Here is a 20721-nt window from a genome sequence, read left to right as displayed (position 1 = left end):
AAACATGCAGCAAACCACTAATCACACCTTCAACAATTTAAGCTCATTATAACAGGCAACAGGAATACAACAACATAAAAAACAGCCAACAGATTGCAGAATGGGATCTTATCTGGCCTGAATGAATCATTGTTTCTTAAAAAATAGCAAACTTTCTAACATTTACAACAAAAAAGCTGATTTGCCTAACTTTGTACTGACAGTTTGAGCTCATTGATTCCACGTGTGATTTCAGTATACAGATAAATAAACACATGTAATAAGTTTTAGTGGGAAAATAAGTCAATTAGTCTAATCATAACCTCAAAGGTAAATTTGTATTTGATTAAAATGTATGAAAATGTCATCTGGTGACCATGTACAAGTTTCGTTTTTCACTGATTGATTGGGTGATTAATGTGTCCAAAACTGAAAAATGAAAAGTGAAATACTGTTACTCTCAGGAATCATAAACATTACGTGTAAGAATTCTGTTGGACTATAGTGATGGAATGAAAGCAGACTGCTCTGGAAAGTTCTGGAAAAACTCTGTAGCATACGACCACTTTTTAGCCACAGAAGAAGCGGTGAGTTAGCAGCTTGTACACATCAGTTATTGTTAAAGACGTGTTTGAGACACATCATGCCATCTGAAAAGCAGCAGAAAACCATGAAAAAAACAAAGAGTGGGACCCCACATTTTAGAAGGATCTTTTTTTCTTTTTAAAGATCCCTTCATAAAAATGTGTCTGGGATGGGAGGACACAATGCAGCACAGAGTGTAAGAAAACAAGACGTACTTCAAAGCTCTTCACTTCCTCTCCTTCCTCATCTTCTTCATCATGGCAGCTCTGATAAAGACAGATTGTCAAAACACTGTAACTACTTGAGTGGACAACATCAAAAACATACGCCATCGATAAAGTGACTTGTCCCACTCTTCAGATAAAAGAAGATTTGATCAAACATCAACTGGAAGCCTTACATATGAAAAATATTAGACCATTAGTGTCACTCCATGGCCTGTTTATTATAACAGTTTTGATAATTACATCACCGATTGCCTGACATTTCGTTTTACATGAAAAAGTACAGATGACAAGAGCTCCTGCAGTATGGAGTGTGGAAGCTCAAAGCTGTAAGCCCATATGTAGTTCCATAATCATTCTAACTAAAATAGCTCTTGTTCAAAATTAACTAGGAGTGGTTTGACTGATAACATAAAACTTATGTTACCTTTGCCATGATATCTGCATATGCCATGTAGAGATTATCTTCCTCCAGTTTGCTGTAAATGTAAAAATACTGTTAGTTAAAATAGCTATGTAATAAATAGTACTGGTTTTGGTGCTACTATGTTTGTAATAAATGAAATGATATTAGTATATATAATAATGATTATAAACTACATGAAACAGTACTGATGAGAAGAAACTACACTTCAAGCACAAATATTGCATATGTGTAATAAATAAAGATACATTTAAATGTAGCAGAAATATCCACACAATGAACAAAGTCATATTTTGTTATTGATTGTTTTACAGAACAGGTAGTGATAATTGAGTGTATTTCTGAATGGATGGAATTTTGCTAGATGACTGTTGAAATGACTGAAAGTGTTACAATGACATCATCTGTAACTGTGGTTCTTAAATGCATGGCCTTGGACTGGTACCAGGCCATGAGGTTTTTGCTGCTGGACCATGAAAACACAAAGGGAGAAGGGGAAAACATTTTGTACAGCATTCTTTGTGTAGTGTGCCACAGCACTCCTTCTCACGACACACCCACAAACCTTTTGAATAGTTTGTTTCTTATGTCACTCCTGGTCACTTGATGGTGAAAATTGTATGTATATTGTATTAAAGTTAAACAGTTAATGACTTAAAAATGCATCTATATTAAAAGAACACGTTATCATGATTAAGACTGTGTCAAGACACACCACTTCTCAGTGAGAGCTGTTCTGCTGAAGAGCTGAATGAGCTGATGCAGTGGGTCAATATGTTTAAGCCCCTCCTCCTCCTCTGAAGGCTCCTCCCCTCCAGGTTTCTGAAACACAAAACAGCGCAGCCACATTAGCTTCATCCCTCCCCATCACAGGGAAATGTTCTGCAGCTACCACAAAAATCTCTCAAGGCTATTAAATCAGCAGCCTACTCATTGAGTGCAAGCAATTTCCACATTTTCTCTGTACATTTCCTCCAACATTGTTTAAATGCAGTTCAACTTTGTTCACAATGCCCTTGTAAACGACAGACTGAAACATACTCGCTCATACAAGAATCTCAATGTGCCAAAAAACGATAAAGTGGCACAAGAATATTCCATTCACAATGCTAACACAGTTATGTCCAAGCACTTTGCATATCAAATCATATTCTGTTGAAGAAACGAGGACATTACATTACATGCTGTGAAAAATACATTTGTACGCTTATGGGCGCTTTAGTAAAGCAAAGATCAGCGGAGAGTACTTACAGCCAAATCTTCTATTAGCTTATCTTCAAAGTAATGTTCCTCTGTCTCGATCCAGGACTTCTCATAGCCTTGTAAGAACAGGTTCACTGCTCGATGCCTTGAGAGAGAGAGAGAGAGAGAGAGAGAGAGAGAGAGAGAGAGAGAGAGACGACATGAAGACAAAAATGACAATGAAGAAGTAGCAACCTTGAAACCTTGAGATGAGGATTCAGAAAACTTTACTTGTATCCTTGGGCACTTTGTGACAAAAAGGGGCATAATTATAAAACATGATAGGTTCAGTCTTTTAGTAATGTAATTATGCACCACCATTTCAAAAATTTCAAGTTCCATTTCAATATTTGACACAGGTGATATATGTATTCCACAATGCACTGATATGCACTGTCATGCCAGACATATGTAGGAGCATACAGCACATACCTGGGCAGGTTGTATAAGGGCGCCATCCTGAAACAGGCCACCACAGCTCTTTTCCTCTGTTTGGACAGAAGCTTATGCCAAACTGCCTTCTTACTCCTCTGTGGATGTTCCACCTGTTCACACATATGTCACATGTTCAAATCTGACATATTTGGTCATATAATTGTTTGAACAATCGATTTTTATTAACCAGCCATAATAGAGTTATTGATATCAGTTTTATTTACCTGCTGTTACAGGTGATAAAGTGTTAATGCTAAAGGGTCCCCTGCCTCTGAAGACTGACCTGGTCCAAATGAAAGAGAACATGGGCGATGTCCAGCACCCTCTCCACTGTTTTCTCTGGGTCTGACGTGTCTTCACTGCGGTTTGGCATGTCTTTATACAGGGCCATCTGCCAACGGATAGCAGGGTCTTCCAGCTAGAGACACATACATCAGCATTAGCCAGACTCACAAGTACAGCGCAATAACTAAGGACAGAGAGGACTGTTACAGACTGAGGCAAAACCGAAGAACCGAGGTGAGCTGGTGAGCCTCCCTCTACTCTTCACTTGATCTATTAAACACACAACTGAATGAACTAGCCTGGTGAAAGCACACAATTACAGACTCTACCAAGCAACAGTCAGGCGCTCTGTCTATTGATCCAGACCCTGAGGTTAAGTGCTGACAGGGGAAAAAGCTGCAGCTGACAGGGTTGTTGGGGTTAGTAAGAGCGCTACATCTACATAAATCCACCAGCACGCTACCCACCAGCGTGCTATACCCAAACACGCTCTTCACAGCAGGTTGACCCTCTTTCTGCCTGGGGGCCTGCGTGGCGTCAGCCGACCGATTCGGGGCCTTGCCGTGCTTCACCGTGGACACGTAGTCCGAGGCTGTGGCCTTTTTGATGGTGGGCAAGGGCACCCGAAGGGCGCGGTGGGTAATATCGAGAGTGGTAGAGCGCTTGCGTAGCTGGTGCCGTTTGTGAGCGGGCAGTTCAGGACCTGTGGGTTTGGACTGTTGGCTTTTCATCCATTTTAGCACGATGATGAGACGCTTGACCAGCTTTTTGAAGTGGAAGACACGGTACTGATGGGGAGGGGCAGGAGCATGCAGACATGCACAGAGGACAGTGAAGAGGACAGAGAGAGAGAGAGAGAGAGACAGACAGTGAAATGGAGGTGAAATGGTGACTCATGCGAGACAAAGTGAACCTGAGGAATCTCACAACAGACAGAAGTAGATTCCCTTTTTACACATGAAAAGGCACATCATTTTTCTGGTCATATCACATACAAAAGCAATAACAGAAACAAATGGCACAGTGCAGTGTGATATGGAATGCATGATTACATATGTAAGGTAATATGGAATAGAAGGGTTCGTGCAGATGATAAAACAAAGGAGTTGAGTGGACTGAGACAAAACCTCACCTTGCCCTGCAGATGGAGGTTATTACGAATAATCTCCCGCACCTCATCCTCTGTGTCTTTCTATTAGTAGAAAAAAAGGACAAAACAAGCCCTGAAAAATACTCCTCCTCTTATGGCTGGTACAACATATGTTTACAAACATAGTAACTATCTGATCAGTTAGGGAGAACATTTTGGGAATATTTTCCCCACTATGTTTAAGGCAAATTGACTAAAGAAGGACTTAATTTCTTATAACACTCAATATAAGCAGTCAAAGTGTCAGCTCTGGTTCCATCAGGGTGAATGTATCTGTACCTGTGTGAAGCAGCTCTTATGTGCACCTGTGTGAATCAGTTATTATCTGTACCTGTGTGAAACGGTTCTTATGTGCACCTGTGTTATTATCTGTACCTGTGTGAAGCGGTTCTTGGCCAGGGCAATGAGCTCCTGGTCTCCCGGTGCACAGATATTGAGTCCGACAGGGAGCAACCTCTTCAGAGCGGCCACGATGAGAGAAGTCTGCATGGAGTAGCGATCGCCTTTTCTCTTCATCTTCTTCCTTTCTTGGTCTGATACTGCCCCCTATGGTTACATGAGAAGCACAAAACCAGAGTGAAGAGACAGCTTTTAATTTCTCTTTACTATAAATGTTTTTCTAAAACAGCCAGCCATGCATCCACAAAAGAGACACTAAGAACCATTCTGTCCGATTCAAATGGACTGACACTGTTAAAGTGTGGAGTTGCTTGCGTCTGGAGAAAAGTGTTTTGGAAAGATGTAGGCTATATGTGTGTGTGTGTGTGTGTGTGTGTGTGTTACCTTTGACATTTTGGACTTGGTATCCGTGATGAGGAAAGACATGTTGTTGATCTCATTCTGAACAACAAAGTTCTGCTCCTCTCTTTTAAAATTCTGTGAAACGATTCATCAGAAAAAAACACACAGATGGCCAAGGTCATACTACGACTCTTTACTGGGCACGTAAACAAAAGACGATCTGGAATGAATTCAGCTCAAGTCACAAAGGCATGTCAACAGTATCTCTGTTCCCTTCTTTGAGCTGGCACTGGGAAATAATAAATGGCTTTCCCAGGATGCATTTAAACATGCTTTGAATATTTGCATGGCATGTTCACGATGACTGGTTTATATTAGTGCTGAACATCTAGGGTACATTTCACTTAGGGTCACAGATGACCTGTAATGACTAGCAATTGCTACGTGACTATTCATGACTATCCTTGTGTTTTTCCCTGATTTCGCTCACATGAGATTTGGCCCAGAAAATGAAGACCTCTGCAACCATGCGGAACAACTCCTCTGCCTCGGGGTTTGGCTCCTTCAGCCATTTCGCCCTTAGAAACAAAACAAAAAAAACCAGAAACATTCATTCCAACGTTGGTTCATAGGCAGACGTGTTTTACAAAGCCGCATTCTCCGTGCAGACGGGAATTCTCAACGATTCCAGGCAATACATCAAATCAACACACAGTTCTGCTAACAATAATTCAGAGGGATAGGAACACTTATAAATAGATGACGGAAACAATTAAAGGCAGAGTATTTTGAGTGGAATTGTTTGTGTGTTTTCACTCAGCCAATGAACATTTTTAAAGAACAATCCATCTTTGCTCTGTATCCCAGTGCCAGCGACGTCATACCTATTATAGTCGACAAATCGGATGAGGAGTGGGTAGAAGGCGTAGAGATCCCGAACGAGGATGGTGAACTCGTCGAGGATGAGGAGTTCAGACTCGGACATCTCCCCGCGACCTTCGGCCTTCATGTGCTCCTCATCCACCAGAACAGTGGCCGCCTTCTTCTTTAGCTTCTCCATCAGTGGCAGGAAATGGGTCTTCAGCAGCTGTGGCTGGGCCTTGCTTATGATTGGTTGTGAGAACACTGCAGTGGGTTTGGGGACAGGAAGACAACATGGTCATATGGGATATTGAGCCACTGTGACTGACAGATCATTGACACTAGCTCATAACCACTGCCTCTCGGTCTGTTCACCATTCACATAAGGAGAAATGTACTGAAAAAAATAGCTTATAGACCATTAAGACCAACTTATAGACCAATAAGACCAAAAAACCCCAACTGCCCAGATCTGATCTTTGAAAGTCTTCATATTTCATATTCATTGTATTTAAAAGACAGTCTTTTCTAGAGGAGAGTAGTATAAGAGGGCCAATAGAACACTGACAGTCTTATCTATAGTTTTCATGTATCGTGGCTCTACTGACCTTGGTTCTTATAGGAAAGATACAAGCAAAGGACACTGAGACAAAGCTCACCCGCTAGCCGCTTCATCCAGGCTCCCTCGTCAATACCCAGGTTATTATAGATGATCTTGAGAATGTTGCCCAGCAGTGCATTCATGTGCTGGGAGGTAAGGGAGGTGCAGCAGCTCTCTGCTCGGTCCGGATTATTCTCTGGGCCATGCTCCCACCAGTGGGACATGTAGCTACACAGCATGGGCAGCACCACCTCCATAACATGAGGCATCTGTGTGTAGCGCATGCCTGACTCCGCCAGCTCCATGATCTCTTCCAGTGATTTCTCCAGAGAGGGAATAAGTGCACACACTTCCCCTACCTGAGCCGGCAAACCCAGAGCTGAGAGAGAGGGAGAGAGAGAGAGAGAGAGAGAGAGAGATTAGAGGAAGAAGAGTCAGAAAGCTCCTAATTGTAACTTCATTCTTTGAATTATTAGTAGTTTGTGCCCTCAATGTAACATGTTAAGCGGTGTCTGAGGTGCATTCTACTGAGAGTGTTATTATGTAGAGAGGCGAAACTCTCACCTGCTCTGTCTCTTGAGTTCTTGGTGTTGTATATGGAGTAACTGTTGTGTCTGTTGAGGTGAGGCTCTAGGAACGCCACAGGGAAGGCTCCAGAAAAAGCAGCCAAACACTCTCCCAGAGCCGGCCGCTGCCTGGAGAGAGGACACAGCTGAGAAACACACACACAGACACTAGCATGCCTGCTCACGAGCACTGTAGCTCCTTTTGTCCTCACACATGAGTAGATGAGAATAATTTCATGGAAATGTGATAGGACAGAATAGAATACAATAGAATCCATGCATATGGAAATACATCAATGTGCTAGAGAAGGAGCCCTTTTATGAATATGATCTAGTGTTGATTACCTTTCAACATATATACTTTTGCTGGTGCCAAGAGCATAGAGACTGTTCAGGATTCTGTAACATGACACCTGGACATCATCCACTGCAAGATAAAAAAAAAAAAAAAGGAAAGGTGAGAGGTACATTATATCTGAAGACCATGGAGTAATTAACAGAACCAAACTATGACACAAGGGCTAAGAGCCAAATACACCTACATATAAGATCTTCACCAAACAGGTTTTGGCCGATGTGTTCAAACAGAGAGGAGAGGACTGGCAGTAGGGCCACCGTGGTGTAGTTGATGATCTGCGTCACACCCTTTGGTTGGGTCCGTGTGTGTGTGAACTGGCCTTGTTTCAGGTTCTCTATGGTCCTTTCCAGATCTTCAGCAGCGTTGTCGAAGAAGGCCCTCAAAGCAGCCTTCACAGAATCTAATCCCGTCTTCATCACCGTCCTGTTCCCAGTGACAGAGACAGTCAGCAAGTTCGGCGGCTATCTACACCCCACTGGGTGGGGTTTAAGGCAGTGGGAGTGTTCAGAGCACCTTCAAATGCCACTTAGCCACACTCAGAGAGGCCACTCACCTGGCATCCAAAGTTTGTCCCAGTATATGCAGGCAGTTGACTATGGAGGTAGCATCATTCCCTAGAAAGGCAAAATGGTACATGTCATAAAAAAAAACCACGGATATTCAGGGTTTCACCTCAGTTCAAAGCCTTACAATGTAATGCGTTTCGCATAATGCCATCACATTCCCCTTATGAGATTCATATGAATAATTATATATGTGTTATATCGGTTTACTGTCTATGTATGACTTGAAATTTCTGTAAATATCCATTATAGCTAATATCATATTGCAACAGCTTGCAAAAACGCAGCAGGTCATACGATAGTCCAACGGTACATGAAAGAATACTATTAGAACTCTAGATGACTGGCTTTGGAGTAATTCGGACAGGGCTGAATCATTTCAAACAGAATGATCCCACATAAAATGGTCTGAGTCCTTACAGAACATTACAAAACTGCTGGCATCTTTCAAGCATCCTTTACGACAAACTTAAATCCCATGACCCGTATCAAAAGGACAGTAAAAAAATAAGTGAACTCCATTTGTAGCACAGATGAGCTGTTTCCACACACGATAAAATAATGCAAAGCACAATGTGTTTTCATGCAACTAACAACTAGATCCAAATGTTCTCAGTTCACTCAGATGGTAGCATGCTAAGAGAACACAGCTTCAGGACTTTAGCAAAGTTTTCTCAAACCTTTAAGAAAGTAGAAATTATTAATGGCTCAATGGCCAGGGAGGAAATTGAGCCAAAACACTGCTTCAAACAGTGGTGTTGGTGCTGATCTTGCAACACAGACAGCTTCACGCCAACAATTCCAAAAACACATCTTTACAATCTGGCTACACCTCAGTGCACTTCTCCGTGTACATTAACATAATAGAGAATTAGACCTGAGGCTGATCGTTTCCATCAATCAGAAAAAAATGGCTTGGAAAACTTTGCATGGGGTGGTGTTCTAGAGCCCAGGGGAGGAATCCTGAATGTCTCTGGACAGCATAGTAATGTGTCTGACAAGCCACACGTCTGCTTTTCTGCCCCAATTTCAGCTGAACCTCCAACACGGAGGAAATCTGAACATGCGTATAGATAGAGCCCACACAACCCTATTCAACACAACCAGACGCAGAGCAGAGATCAGCAGGGAAAGTCACCCATAGCACTTCACTTTCAAAAACTGTCCTTACCAAACAGTGATATCCTATGTCTGACCAGAACTCCAAGTTTGCAGAAAAGGCTTGAGTGAAAGAGAGACGGAAGAAAAAAGGGAAAAATAAGAAGAGAAAGGAGGAGAAATGTAAGTCATGTAGGTTAAAAAGAGCTGTCTACACTAACACGAAGAGAGAAAAGGATGGGCAGTAGAAACAGAAGACCACTCAAAGAATGACTGTTCTCTTTTAATGAGAATTAGGAAACAAAGGAGATAACAAACTGAGCTGATAACAAACAGCATTGTTGTACAGAAAAATACATAAAAAAATACATGCATTTTTAAAGTCATTGTCAAAACAGTATTTTGGTTGTAGCTACAGTTAAGAAGGGGTGAAGGGAAGGGCATTTAAATAAGCAGCAATTTCACAGAGTGCCTTATACATTATACAATTCTATTTCACATAATTTAACACTTTACGAGTCACACAGCAATCCCCCAATAGCATAATACCATCAAAACATGTATTGTCTATGGATGGTTAATATGTAACATAATTATACCTGGAGAGAGAAGGGTATTTAATCATTTACATATCATGAAAATGATACATTCAGGCTGATTCTGTCTTTACCTGGTGACCATCTCTTTCTCCTTGTTGGAGGCGTGGCCCCCACTGCTGATTGGACGCACTGCCGTAGACAGGAAGTAAAGCCGATGATTCTTGAAGTACTGGTCCACCAATGGTAGGACCACCTGAAGACAGAAAGTAGACTTCTCTATTGACAGATCACAGAAAAATGACCCTGGAGGAAAAACTGAATCCAAGGTTTTCAATTGTATTTCTGGAAGTGATTCCAACAGATCTGGGCAAGCAATGATGTTTCCCACTTTGTCAGTCAGTGTTTGAAGCTGCAATACGCTTTAATGTTCTGCTATCTTTGTTTACAGTAAACAGAGCATAATCTAATGAGTCTAAAATTGACTCATTAGATTGTCATTAAAACAACATTACTGGCAAACTCCCCTCCTGCTTTTGTGATAGGAAACAAACCTGTCAAACTTCAGTCTAAGAATACAGGAATGTTTGAATGTTTATCATGTGTCATCGGGTTTCGGAAGGCCAAAAGGGCGTTTTGTGTAGAGGTTTGGAGCACAGTGCTATAAGCTTTCCTATAATCATTGGACTATGGTTCTATGAGGAGATAGATGTTAAGTGGAAAGAGAAAGAGAGTTGTAACTGGAGGATTGTGTGTTCAGCTTCTGAGTGTGACAAGTCTCTGTCAGTATGATAAATGCACTGAACAGGAACAGAGGGTCGCTCCGCAGGCAGACAGCCTCTGACACAACACATGGCTCTGGATAAGAATATCAAATGAATGTACAGTAAATGATCTTTTAAGCTGTGTCTTGATCTTGTGTATCATTTAACAAAGATCAATCAAGTTGTCATCAAACGTTTTGAAATGACTGAGTAATGAGAGTCGACAGACCTTTCCAAAGAACTTCATCTGCTGTTCGTGAGGAATCTTCTCTCCTTTGGGACGAGTGCTCACATCTGAAACATTGGAGGAAAAAAGTGTACAGACTTTATAATATCCTCTTCAAGCAATTAAGCAGGACATTTCAAAACATGTCCAACCTGATTACTAGTGTCCATACATGAGACATGAGTGGTAACATAGTATAACATAACATCTATTAATTAAAACAATACTGAATACAGGAAAAAAAAAGAAAAAAGAAGAAAAAAAGAAACAGAGCTCTCACCAAACTCCAGCATGTGTTCATGTGCTTCATCCACGTATGTGATGAGCTGCTGGAGGAAGGTGTAGGCAAAGCGTTTCTCTATCGATGGGGTATCAAGCTCCTGTTCCTTCATGGCTCTGCTGAGACCAACGCCAGGTTAGGGCTTTGTTATATAACAGTCTTATAGCGATCCAGGACTTCATACCACACACACACGAGACAGTTCTTTAAGGTTGGTTTGGAGCCTTGACTTTGGTTGGAAAGCAAACCAAATACACATGCGCGCATAAACGCGCACACACACACACACACACACACACACCCATTCCTACCTAGAGACAGTGTAGCCATTGATCTGAAAGAACTTGAGAATATCTTGTGCTTTTTCTCTGTCTTTGGATTTCTCTTTGGCAGTCAGAGTGTCATAGGGCACCAGCAAAGGGTGGCTCCCTCCACCTGTCAATCAAACAAGTCAAATTTGACAATGTCTCGTCATACAATGTCAAATAAAAAACCTCAGTCAATAATACATTACGGTGATGCTGACTGTGAGTGACAGGCATATGGAGATCCTGCTGAAAATAATTAGACTTCACAAAGGTTACTGGCAGGACTACAGTGACACCTGCTGGCTAAACTTTATCAGAACCTCAATGCAAGAATTGTGCTCTGTACCTTTCTCTCCCTCAGGGTAGGGTCTACTGAAGCTATAATCCTAACTCCTAGCCAAATGCCACTATCTGTACCTAAAAGAAAATTATGTGTGGAATACTGAACAGCAAATTCATCTGGCTATAAAACAACTTTACCTCCATCAGTACACAATGAAGCTCTGCCTACAAAAGTCACCCATTTACCGCAAAGGAAAAACACGACAACAGAGTTCAATTTTTGTTTCAGCACGATCTGTTAAACTCAAACACGAGGGTCTAGCACACTGTCTTACATCTATGTGTTCTGGGGGGAGGGGGGAGACGGGACTAATCTGAGCTTCACCTTTGGCTTCAAGCTCCATTTTCTTCTTCTTCGCCCAAATATTATGATAGTTCTCAGCCAGCAGCTCAGCCATGGACTGAAAAACAACAGAAGTGCTCAATGTGACTAAATACACATCTAATCATACTGAAAAGGAAGGTGCTGATTGTATATGATAAAGGAGTAGAGGAGAGTAAAGGCGTGCTGTTGGCTGACAGCTTGTCACTCACGTGTAAATCGCGGGACAAGGTCACATTACTCATGTCAACTGGTCTTGGACTGAACCCATGAGCACCCTCTATGGAGAGCTGCAGAGAACGGAGGGAACCAAATGTGAGTTATTGGTGCATATGAGAGCCAAAGACAATGATTTACAAAGTGATTTACAAACCATACAGAGAGCAACAACCGTCCATCTTACCACTGTCTAAATTCAACAAGAAATTTATAACTCTAATGAAAATGGAAGATGTGGTTCTGACCTGAAAGGAGAGCATACTGGTATGTGGTTCTGACCTGACCAGATAGTGTGTTAGGACTGACAACACAGTGTACTGGTGTGTTTCTAACCTGACAGGAGAGCATACTGGTATGTGGTTCTGACCTGACCAAATAGTGTGTTAGGACTGACTGGACATGTACTGTTGTGTTTCTGACCTGACTAGAGAGCTTACTGGTGTGTGGTACTGGCCTGACTGGACAGCGTACTGGTGTGTGTTTCTGGCCCAACTGGACAGTGTACCGGTGTGTCTCTGACCTGACTGGACAGTGTACCAGTGTGTGGTTCTGGCCTGACTGGAAAGTGTACTGGTGTGTTTCTGGCCTGACTGGACAGTGTATTTGTGCGTTCTTCCACTCTGACTGGTCAATGTCTCTGACCTGTGACTGGCCAGTGTCTCTGACCTGACTGACCTATGTCTCCGACCTGGCTGGACAGTGTCTCCGACCTGGCTGGACAGTGTCTCTGTCCTGACTGGCCAGTGTCTCTGTCCTGACTGGCCAATGTCTCTGACCTGGCTGGACAGTGTCTCTGACCTGACTGGACAGTGTCTCTGACCTGGCTGGACAGTGTCTCTGACCTGGCTGGACAATGTCTCTGACCTGGCTGGACAGTGTCTCTGTCCTGACTGGACAATGTCTCTGACCTGGCTGGACAGTATCTCTGACCTGACTGGCCAATGTCTCTGACCTGGCTGGACAGTGAGATGCGGCGTGTGCGGTTGTGCAAGCTGGCTGGGTCACTCTCTCGCGTCCTCTCGATGCTCCAGCCCCAGGACAGCATGGTTTTCAGGGACTCTCTGATTGGCCAGCGGTACAACTCCTTATCCTGTCACACGATAAGAGGATCAATAATACACACAGCGCTAACAGAGAAAATGAAAACTAGAGTATATATAACACAAGGCTTAATGGAAGGCATAAGACAGATGATGAATAACTTGAACTTTACTTGGGACAGTTTGCAAACCCCTTATCCTCCATATCGAAAGATAAATATGATACTGATCGAATATGGCATTAGAATAAGTATATAAATTTTAATTGTGAGTAATGATGTAGAATATAATCTCTCACCTTTTCAGACAGACCCTTGTAAGGCTTCAAAAGGGGATGAACTTTTGAGGACTCACAAAACTGCTCACCATGGACCCAGCCATTAGCAAACTATTTTAGAGAGAGAGAGAGGGTGAGAGAGTGAGAGAGAGAGAGAGAGAGAGAGAAAGTGGATTACTTAAAGTGAGCTGCTAGCCAGAGAAAACTTTCTCAGCTCCAAGTCTCTAGACAGTCTACCACAAAGACCAAAAGCATCAATAAGAAATTAATTTATCGACAAAAAACATGAGTGCTTGGATAGGATCATTCTATTGGAGGAGTATTGCTTTACCTTATCCATGGACCACTTCTCATGGGAGTGTTCAGCATACTTGTTGATAAAGTGATCCAACTTTTCAGGGATAGTAATACTGGTAAAAATTTCAGAAAAATAAATACATTAATAAATCAGTAAAGGTATGCTTATGTTCTTGAGAAAAGTGATAAAACTGTTTTCTTGAGGAAAAATCTTCAATAACAGGCTATTAAGTATTTTTGTCATTCGTGAGGAACACAGGGGAGTCGTGCAGGGACTGACTTGGAGGTGTCGGCAGGCTGTGGGTTGAAGTTGCCCTCTGCATCCATTGACGACTGTTTCTCCATCATGGCGACGTAGTTGGACTCCATGTAGTCAGGAGGCAATGCTCCGGCCACAGCACTGAGGCAGGGCAGAGCCAGCTTAAACAGCTCCAGGTCATATCTCTGAAAAAGAGCAGCACATCAGCCCAATCCCTAACACAAGTCAACCAAACCAGCCAATCAGATTTCAACTCTCACGATACCTAATGCACCATAATGCTGAGGGTTTCAACATTGGGGGTCTGTACTGATGGTTTTATCAACGTCCACTAGAGGGCACTATAGTTCACTGTTATAGTGTCTTCATCACTTTATACAGTCTTTGCTGATAAAACACCAACTGGCCATGCCTAAATGCCTACTTTTAATGAATCCACTAATAATTTACATCTTATCTTTGTGTGGTAAAGACACTGTAGCTTTGCTGTGGCACTAGGCTTTGTTGACATAAATTCAGAGTTTATGTACAGAGTAGTACTTGTACCTTTCTGGCCAAGGCATCGAATATTCCCCAGAAGAGTTTTCTGGTAAGATGTAACTCCTCATCTGACGCTGCTCCAAAGCTGCCCCAGCCCCCAGACAGGCAGTAGTACTTCCAGCAACGCTCATAATGATTGGTCAACAGCTGGAGGTATGAGGTCATTAACTTCAGTATTTTCTAGTAAAGCTACATTTTACCACCAATAAAAGGTTCATGGGAGCTATTAAAATACTACTGCAGAATCAAAACATTGATTCTCATTAAAAAAAATAACATCTACAGAAATTAGTTTCACCTTCAGAGGCATTTTAGTGTGCTCATTCAACAGAGGAACATCAAACACCAGCCGCCTAAGCAGGTGCTGCATCATGGAAGGCCTCAGCTTGCTATGGACACATAAAAACAAATACACACACACACACACACAGACAGACTGTCAAACACCACTGTAATTTTCCCACGATATTGTCTGACCCAAACATCCAATGAAAGTGCTCAGTTCGATTTCTCAGATTCTATTGGTATGTATGTACTTATGTGTCCGTGTGTTTTTGTAATCAGTAAGTTGAACGGGCTCCAGTCTTCCTCACCCACAGACAGCGAGCAGACACTCCTCGATCGCGTCTCTCTGTGCTTTAGTCAGGCAGCAGCCCTTGGACAGGCGGTAAACCGTGTGGAGCAGGGAGTCGATCAGTGAGGCGAAGGGCTCAGTGCCAGCGAACAGTGGGGCACATTTGGTCAATAAAGGCAGCACAGCTGTACACAGGTACCGGTTCAATGCCAGGGCCATGTCTGTGGCACTAAGAGCAGCCTGGGGTTAGTCAGTCAATCAGAGAGAGAGAGAGAGAGAGGGAGAGAGAGAGAGAGAGGTAAAATATCCTTTGACTGTAGAAAAGCACTGATTACATTTTAAGCAGCAGCCAACATTTAATGTGTTGTAGTAATTTACATTGTTTGCTTAATAAAGTTTTGTAGATTATAACAATATGGTTCTAAAGTGTTTACACAAGCGCATTTTAAAATGTAACAATGTTACCTTTAACAGAACCTCTCAAGGAGTCATGTGACTCACCGTGTCCAATGAGGCAGCAGCTCTCAGGTCAGGCAAGAATCCCACCTCCAGCAGGTGTAAGAGGAAGTTCTGATCCTCAATGCCATAGACCCGGTCCAGAAACAGAACCATAGCTGCCTTGTGATCAGGACAGAACCCTGCTGACATGTCTGGTTCTATCACTGAGCCATCTAGATGGACACAAAATACGAAATATCACTTTTGGACTCGATTAAAATGTGAATTTTGACACAGCGCTGTCAAAATCCCTTATAAACATCACACCAGACACAAAATGGCACAACCACACATGGTGTTAAACAATCACATGGATTAGCAATGTTGCATTTGACCTTTGTAAGTTGTTCATATCCATACATTTGTACATTGTAGAAAGTTTCTACACGTTGACCTGCATTTATATTACAGTATTAACACTTTTAAAGTCTTATGTGAAACATATTATGGCTACAAATAGTCAAACACATGCAGTCCTCAATTCTTTTTTAAGATCCTATGTTTAAGCCTCGGCAATGGTTTGCTGAGGCATCGTAAGTGGTTCTGGATGGTTCTGTCCAGATGGGGTCCAGGTAAACCCACCTTTGGCCAGTGTGGGCATGGGAAACGGGATGCTGATTACTCCCTCCAAGTCCTCTATGGGGATGAGCGAACGCAGAATGGCCCGGATGCGGATTGCCTCACCCTTCCCCGCGTTGATCAGCTGTGGCAAAAACAGGCCACGGATTTCAATACCCTCATCCCTTTCTCTTTCCCCCCTCTCCCTCCCCTGTTAAGTACAGATTGTTGATTTGACCTTCATAAAAGTGTTCTTTTTAATATGTCCTAATTTGGTAGATGTTCTGTTTGTGTGAAATCTGTGTTTGGCTCTGGTATGGAAGGATTTGGAGCTCTCGCTCTTTTGGACAGGCTGAATGTGTCTCAGATGGCCCGGCGTTTGTTTCCAACACTCACATGCATCTCTGGGGCACAGCGACCCAGAAGGTCAATAAGGGCTGCATAGAACGTCATGATAGCGTTTCCCATATGGATGGTGTCATCCTCCTCATCTTCTAACATGTCACTCCTACCAGAGAAAAGATGATGCAGTCATGAGTCCACAGACAGAGACACACACATACCACGTATACTACACACACATATGCGCACACGCACACACACGCACACACACGCACATACAAACACACGCACATGCGCATGCACACACACACAAGCACACGCACACACGCATACAGACACACACACACACACACACACACACACACACACATATTGCTGGCTTTAAAAGTGAGAATGAGAGAAGTTCCAGGAGCTGATGAGTTGGCCCAGTTTGTGTAAGTTTAGAGAAAGCTTCTTCTGCCAATGGTAGACAGATCAGGAACACAGCAAAGAGTAATGAGTCCCACAGTGTACAGAGACATTGGGAGAGCAAGAGAGAGCAAGAGAGAGAGAGAGAGAGAAGCCCTAGATGGCTGGAAAGAGCAGTTGTCATAAAGAAAGTCTGTTCTCCAGAGGGAGAGAGAGTGTTGTGGCTGTAGGCCATGGAGGCTCAGGATGGCATAAAGTAGCCTAGCCTACATACACAGCATGGAAACAAACACAAAGCACACAAAAACAAATCTCCAAAACTGTGTTTGTGGCTGTGGTCAACAAAGTTGTACAAAGTGTTTTTTTCTTTTTTTCCCCTAAGAACGGATGTTTCTCAGCTCCTGATGCATATATTAATCTTTCTACAGTGTCCACAAAACCACACTTGGTAATCACTTCACAGCGAATACCACACTCCTCCAGTCACCATCACTGTCTCAGGCTTATCTGAAATGACCAGCTGAACTCTTGCCTCTGTGTGTGTGTAACAGTCTCCTCTCTCACTGAATTCTGGCAGTATGTGTGGTCTGTGTGTGTGTGTGTGTGTGTGTGTGTGTGCGCGCGCATGTGTGAGCACATACACGTGTGTGGTGGTCTTCTGTCAGCCCATGCCTTAAACACATTAGTTATCAAACTAACCCTATGATAAAACCTAACATAAATGATGAAAACTTTTCTTGACACAAGGTAGTTACCACTGTATGCTACAGTAGCAATATGTGGCTGTGGTCTGCAACGTATAAGCTTTCCTGCTGCCCTGTTCTCTTAGTCCTAGTAGAGAGCACACAATTGTACACTGTCATTCAGGGGTCTTGGGGAGCCCCTCTCATGAGCCCTGTTGTTTTGTATACATGAAAGGGGCAGTCCTTATACACGATTGGTGTGATTGGTGTGTTGAGTTTGCAGGTAAGTGCGGTGGTATTTCTGGTTGACATACAGTGTTCTGCTGGACTCTGAGGTGGGAGATGGACCATCCCTGCTGGGGTCCTCAGAGATTTTAATGGCCTCTTCCATGGCGGCCAACAGCCCGTTCCCCCCTTCCCCACGCAGGGCGGGGCCAAAACACTCCGGCCTACGAATCAGCAGTCTCACCACCACATTAGCATTCTCCTCCACGCTCTCCCCTGAAAGAGAACAAAGTACAAAGAGGACAGGAAATCGTAAAATAGACGCAATCGCAAAAACAGATAACTCAGAAGGCAGAATCCATGGAAAAATATATAAAATATAGATATAAAACATGGAAAGGTTATTCAGCGGGACGTGAAAAGGTCTACTCACCATTGCAGAAGACAGCGAAACGCAGGAAATCTAAATAGCGCTCTCCCTCAACGGGGTTCCAGCCAATGTCAGGGTAACCTTTCGAAACTAGCATTGAGCAGCTCTGTAGCCCACAGCCAGCAAGATACTGCACCACCTGTAAAGAGAGAAAACGTCTGTGTCAAAATACCTCCATTCGCCTTTTGAGTCAATACTTACCCACATTTTGATTAAACTGCATTCACCTTCACCGACTTCTGGATCACACATATTAAAATTGTCAAAAAGAAGTGCTAAAAATTACTTTTTGAATTCCAAATAAACTTCAGCACTTTCAAAATGTCAAATTTACAAAATTTATTTATTTCATTTTGTCACCTCTGAACATATAGCATGGGTCAGTACCGAGGATATTATGGTAACTGGGCTGAGCTGCTGTGCTTGTTAAAGTATAGCCCACACCCTTTCCTAAGGGTCATTAAGTGAGTCCATAAACGTGAAAGCAGGTTATTATTATACATAGAGAGAGTGTTCTCGTCCTTGTCTTGCTTGTCTAATGAGCGATGCTGTGTTACAAAAGGAGCTCTACACAAACTCTGCTGTACCTGTCTCTAGTGGCTTGTTTATATATAGCGGTATACATTGGGAAGGCAGTGGCCTGAATAAAGTTAGTTCAGTGCGTGAGAGGGGAGGAGAGGGGAGGCGTACCTTCTCCAGGTCAGGCTCCCTCAGTGCCAGAGCCAGCTCATTGTTATCCATCACTGAGGCTGCGGCCACGTCTAAAGGAGTAGACCCTCGCATGGAGGGAGAGGCTGGGGGAGGAGAAGGGAGTAACACAGGCGCGAGGGTGTATGTACACGCACACGCACACACACACACACACACACAGATACACACACAGACACACACACACGCATACAGGCAATCAGAACAAAGAACAAAGAGAATCAGTGCAAGGGTGTTTTCACCTTCGCAATAACACAGAAACTTAAAATGTGCCTAGCATGCACGTTTGTTCATGTGAGCGTTACACAAAAACAGTTTAGAAAAGGTACAGGTTTATTTTTCAGTTTTGTACAAATCCTGAATCATAAGGTTTTGGTAACAGTGCCATTAAGCAGAGGATTATGTTTAATGAACCAGATCATTTATAAGAGATCATGATATAACTTATTACAGCAATACAATACTCTAGGGGAACATGTTAACATGCAATACGTGAACTGAATGCTATCATGGTCCTTTTGTTTTTGTTGGTTTGAAAAGCCAATTTGAACCAAATGGCCCTATAAGTAAACATGTGCATTAGCGCACCTAAAAACGTAATTATTTTGTTCAACAGTCACATAAAATCCTTAAAACAGTCTCAATTCATCACCAAATATTCACACTATTCTCATTAATGTTCTTCCAAGAGTTGCTTCGGATCTCAAGAGACTGGAGTAAAAGGCTATGGGGCATACAAATGAGGTCTAAAATGTCATTAGACCAACACAAATAAAGGGGGAAAAAAAAAACGACAGACAGGATCTTACCCAGACCAACGCTGCTGTTCTCCAGCAGGTAACTGAGATGTTCAAACATGGCTTTTTGGTTTTGTCTACTGATGCGACAGAAGTAGCAAAGAAAACGACAGCAGTTGGCCACCATCTTAGGAAATGTGATTTCCTTGATAGAAGTGATAGAAAAGTCAACACTATTACTTGTTACGCTAAGATTATTTCCATACACAAAACTGAGCATCAACCAATAACATCACAGTGTTACAAATGATATTATATTAATCACTAATCACATTACTACACAAAATGCTACATTCTCTCAAGGGTACAGATGTTTAGACTTAGCTATTCTTTAGGGTAAACAATCATTTACTTTGTACTGAAGGTCATTTTGTACATCCTGTTGGTTAAACCTCTTTGTCAGAGTGTGTTTTTACTACCTGAATCCACGCTCTTGACTACACACACATGTTTAACAGAGCATGTTATTTTTGGCTGTGAGCAGAAACACAGAGTGGGATGGTATATGAGGTCATTACCTTGGACTCTCCTCCACCAAGCACATTAACCATGACTTCCATAACTGTCTCATGCATACCCAGAGCTCTCATCAGGTTAGGATGCTGGTAGAACACCTTGTTATTCATTATGTCTCTGGACAGGAGGAAAATACGGTACAGTCAGAGAATCAGAGCTCCTCACACACACACACACACACACACACACACAATCTCACTTAATCTGACCTCATACTAAACCAAGAACTAGACCAGGATCAAATAAGTATTTGAATGACTTGGCCTTGTATCAGAGTTTTTACACAATTTTTTTACTTGTCTTTTTTTTGTACTGGAGTGGAATCTGACAGGGTAAACTGTGTGGAAGTAATACCAAACAAACATCACATAAATGTCTTCAAAGAATGTCTTCATTAAAACTTCTACTTAATTAAGAAAGCAAAGTCACAAGGAAAGCAGGCAGTCAGGAGAACTGGGAC

At 42.5% G+C, this 20721-nt stretch overlaps 1 protein-coding gene across 1 annotated transcript in view; it reads right to left on the bottom strand.

The window, feature by feature from the left end:
- The window catches only part of ryr2a (ryanodine receptor 2a (cardiac)), a 133131-nt gene that overhangs the window by 20156 nt on the left and 92254 nt on the right, over nucleotides 1-20721 (bottom strand). The window contains exons 42-79 of the mRNA XM_030774888.1: nucleotides 20264-20378; nucleotides 19758-19890; nucleotides 18931-19034; nucleotides 18244-18379; nucleotides 17900-18086; nucleotides 16549-16657; nucleotides 16177-16297; nucleotides 15598-15767; nucleotides 15116-15336; nucleotides 14821-14911; nucleotides 14529-14669; nucleotides 14004-14167; nucleotides 13758-13836; nucleotides 13448-13537; nucleotides 13062-13199; nucleotides 12103-12180; nucleotides 11894-11969; nucleotides 11230-11353; nucleotides 10919-11034; nucleotides 10642-10706; nucleotides 9783-9904; nucleotides 9186-9235; nucleotides 8005-8065; nucleotides 7636-7874; nucleotides 7439-7520; nucleotides 7092-7222; nucleotides 6586-6906; nucleotides 5950-6190; nucleotides 5556-5643; nucleotides 5108-5200; nucleotides 4700-4870; nucleotides 4307-4366; nucleotides 3173-3307; nucleotides 2887-2999; nucleotides 2464-2560; nucleotides 1928-2034; nucleotides 1216-1267; nucleotides 780-830 (exon numbers count right to left, since the gene is read on the bottom strand). Of these exons, the coding sequence (XP_030630748.1) occupies nucleotides 780-830; nucleotides 1216-1267; nucleotides 1928-2034; nucleotides 2464-2560; nucleotides 2887-2999; nucleotides 3173-3307; nucleotides 4307-4366; nucleotides 4700-4870; nucleotides 5108-5200; nucleotides 5556-5643; nucleotides 5950-6190; nucleotides 6586-6906; nucleotides 7092-7222; nucleotides 7439-7520; nucleotides 7636-7874; nucleotides 8005-8065; nucleotides 9186-9235; nucleotides 9783-9904; nucleotides 10642-10706; nucleotides 10919-11034; nucleotides 11230-11353; nucleotides 11894-11969; nucleotides 12103-12180; nucleotides 13062-13199; nucleotides 13448-13537; nucleotides 13758-13836; nucleotides 14004-14167; nucleotides 14529-14669; nucleotides 14821-14911; nucleotides 15116-15336; nucleotides 15598-15767; nucleotides 16177-16297; nucleotides 16549-16657; nucleotides 17900-18086; nucleotides 18244-18379; nucleotides 18931-19034; nucleotides 19758-19890; nucleotides 20264-20378 (4672 nt within the window). The remainder of the gene's footprint in view (nucleotides 1-779; nucleotides 831-1215; nucleotides 1268-1927; nucleotides 2035-2463; nucleotides 2561-2886; nucleotides 3000-3172; nucleotides 3308-4306; nucleotides 4367-4699; nucleotides 4871-5107; nucleotides 5201-5555; nucleotides 5644-5949; nucleotides 6191-6585; nucleotides 6907-7091; nucleotides 7223-7438; nucleotides 7521-7635; nucleotides 7875-8004; nucleotides 8066-9185; nucleotides 9236-9782; nucleotides 9905-10641; nucleotides 10707-10918; nucleotides 11035-11229; nucleotides 11354-11893; nucleotides 11970-12102; nucleotides 12181-13061; nucleotides 13200-13447; nucleotides 13538-13757; nucleotides 13837-14003; nucleotides 14168-14528; nucleotides 14670-14820; nucleotides 14912-15115; nucleotides 15337-15597; nucleotides 15768-16176; nucleotides 16298-16548; nucleotides 16658-17899; nucleotides 18087-18243; nucleotides 18380-18930; nucleotides 19035-19757; nucleotides 19891-20263; nucleotides 20379-20721) is intronic.

The sequence above is a fragment of the Chanos chanos genome, chromosome 5 (genome assembly GCF_902362185.1).
Source record: "Chanos chanos chromosome 5, fChaCha1.1, whole genome shotgun sequence".
Classification (NCBI taxonomy): Eukaryota; Metazoa; Chordata; class Actinopteri; order Gonorynchiformes; family Chanidae; genus Chanos; species Chanos chanos.
The sequence above is the reverse complement of the archived record's forward strand: the minus strand, read 5'-3'. Positions and strand labels throughout refer to the sequence as shown.